Source organism: Austrofundulus limnaeus, unplaced genomic scaffold, assembly GCF_001266775.1.
Source record: "Austrofundulus limnaeus strain Quisiro unplaced genomic scaffold, Austrofundulus_limnaeus-1.0 Scaffold496, whole genome shotgun sequence".
Taxonomy (NCBI): domain Eukaryota; kingdom Metazoa; phylum Chordata; class Actinopteri; order Cyprinodontiformes; family Rivulidae; genus Austrofundulus; species Austrofundulus limnaeus.
Genome location: NW_013952898.1, coordinates 100,689 through 102,642, shown reverse-complemented (window position 1 = coordinate 102,642; position 1,954 = coordinate 100,689). Strand labels below are relative to the sequence as shown.

Here is a 1,954-nt window from a genome sequence, read left to right as displayed (position 1 = left end):
ACTATATAGCACAATGTGCTCTTTCCCCCCACTTAAGCACACACACACACACACCAGTGTCTGTGCACGCCACTGTATGTTGACACTCACCTGGTCTCACGGTCTTCAGGTGGACGGGCTCCCGAAAGTGTCGGATGACCGCCAGCGTGTCCCTGTGTGTGAGTCCGCTCACCGGAGTGCTGTTGACCTCCAGCAGCACGTCGCCGCTGCAGGGGAGCCTCCCCGCCTCACACACCGCCGCCTCGGACAGCACACGCCCGACGTGGGGGAACTGTCCGAGCTCCGCGCCGCCACGCACCTCCAGCACGGCGGTCAGGTCCCCGGTGCCTCCCCAGGACACGGTGCTCTCCTGCACCTTGGCGGACCAGTGCTTTTTCTTTTTCAGGGTCTTGGACATTTTGGGGGGGCCAGAAAAGCAGCGAGTCAACAACACGTCCTTCAGAGACCCTCAGAACGTAATGACGCACGCGCAAATCACCGCGAATTACAGAAGTTAAGCTCWACGCTGTGTGTTTCAGGACATCCCAGGGTGGCTAAAAGAAACATTTCTTTAAGCTCCCACTCTGAGTGGGAAATGTTGTGAGTCCGYTGTGTCGGTGCCGCAGTGAAGCGGAGAGCTGGGGGCGTCTCAAACCCCCCTCAGCCTGTAATCCTGTCGGGACACAAACAGATCGTCTCGTCGCAGCACAACCTTCTGGATCCAAACGCTTAATTAAATCCTTCTTTCAGTTCAAAAATAAAAAATAAAAAAGAACAACTAAAAAAAACCTGGGAAACTTCAAGCACCGTCTCCTTCTTAGTGACACATCCTCGTCCACGGAGAATAAACTTTGCCTCCTCGCACCTGTCCTCCTCCTCCTCCTCCTCTCTGTGGTGACATCAACCAGCCTCCCCCCTCCCCTGGAAACCGAACAAACACACCGGGCCCCCCGGCTCCGACCAGGTCCCCCTCACATCCACCCGCACGTTGCGCTCCGAGCTCCCCTCCTCGTGTTTCTCCTGGCTCCTGCAGGAGGTGTTTGGTGCTAAAAGTTCTCCTCAGCAGCGGCCAGCAGACATGATCCGACCAGGATTCGCTCCAGAACTTTTTTTTTTTTTTTGGGCTCCTTTCCGTGTTTCCTTCCTGACACACAGCAGCTCTGACCAATCACAGCTCGTAGAGGCGGAGCTAGAAGTGTTTGTGTTGMGCCAATGGTTGGTCTTAAAGAGGCGGGTGTTGCGTTGTGTTYAGTTTCCATGGAGTGTGTTGTTCTAGTAGAGGAATCGTCCCGCATACATGTTGTGTTTGTTTTTGCTGCCAGTCGCCGCTTTATTAGTTAGTCGGTTGTCTCTTGTGTKTTGAAAGCGACGCACTGCAGCGGTTTAATCACGCAGGGTTGCGTCCTTCAGAGCCCAACAGTGGATTAATGTGTGATTTGTGAATTTTTTGTGCAACGATGCCCTCTAGTGGTGAAAGATGTTCACAAGCTGAACGCTACAGCTTGTTGGTGTTGAACACCCATCAGTCATTCATTTATTGGGATTTACCAGAGTTGTTAGTACAAATACTGTACTTCAGTAGACTTTTTGGGTATTTGTACTTTACTTGAGTAATTATTTTTCAGCCTACGTTTTACTACTTCTTACAAACATTGCCACGCAATTATCTGTACTTTCTACTCATTAGAAAAAGGAAGTAGAAAGTTGTTACTTTTATTTCATTTTTGCTTGTTTTCATTCCAGATTGTTATTGTAAAAAATAAATACTATCCATATAAATTGTGCCTCCTAGATAGAGTTAATTTAATTGTGGTTAAATGAGAAGAATAAATTTATAAAATTCTGATACAGTGTTAGTTTGTACACACACAAACCATGTCACACTCCAGCAGGACATAATCATTAAAATAAAAGAACTGTTTCCATCCATCCATCCATCCATCCATCCATCCATCCATCCATCCATTTTCTTCCG

At 48.7% G+C, this 1,954-nt stretch overlaps 1 protein-coding gene across 1 annotated transcript in view; it reads right to left on the bottom strand.

The window, feature by feature from the left end:
* Positions 1–1,603, bottom strand: part of LOC106530164 (membrane-associated guanylate kinase, WW and PDZ domain-containing protein 3) — a gene marked incomplete in the record, with an annotated part of 125,785 nt that extends 124,182 nt beyond the window's left edge. Inside the window, 1 exon segment of the mRNA XM_014025745.1 lies at positions 91–1,603. Coding sequence (XP_013881199.1) covers positions 91–397 — 307 coding nt within the window.
* Between the last annotated feature and the right edge of the window lie 351 nt (positions 1,604–1,954).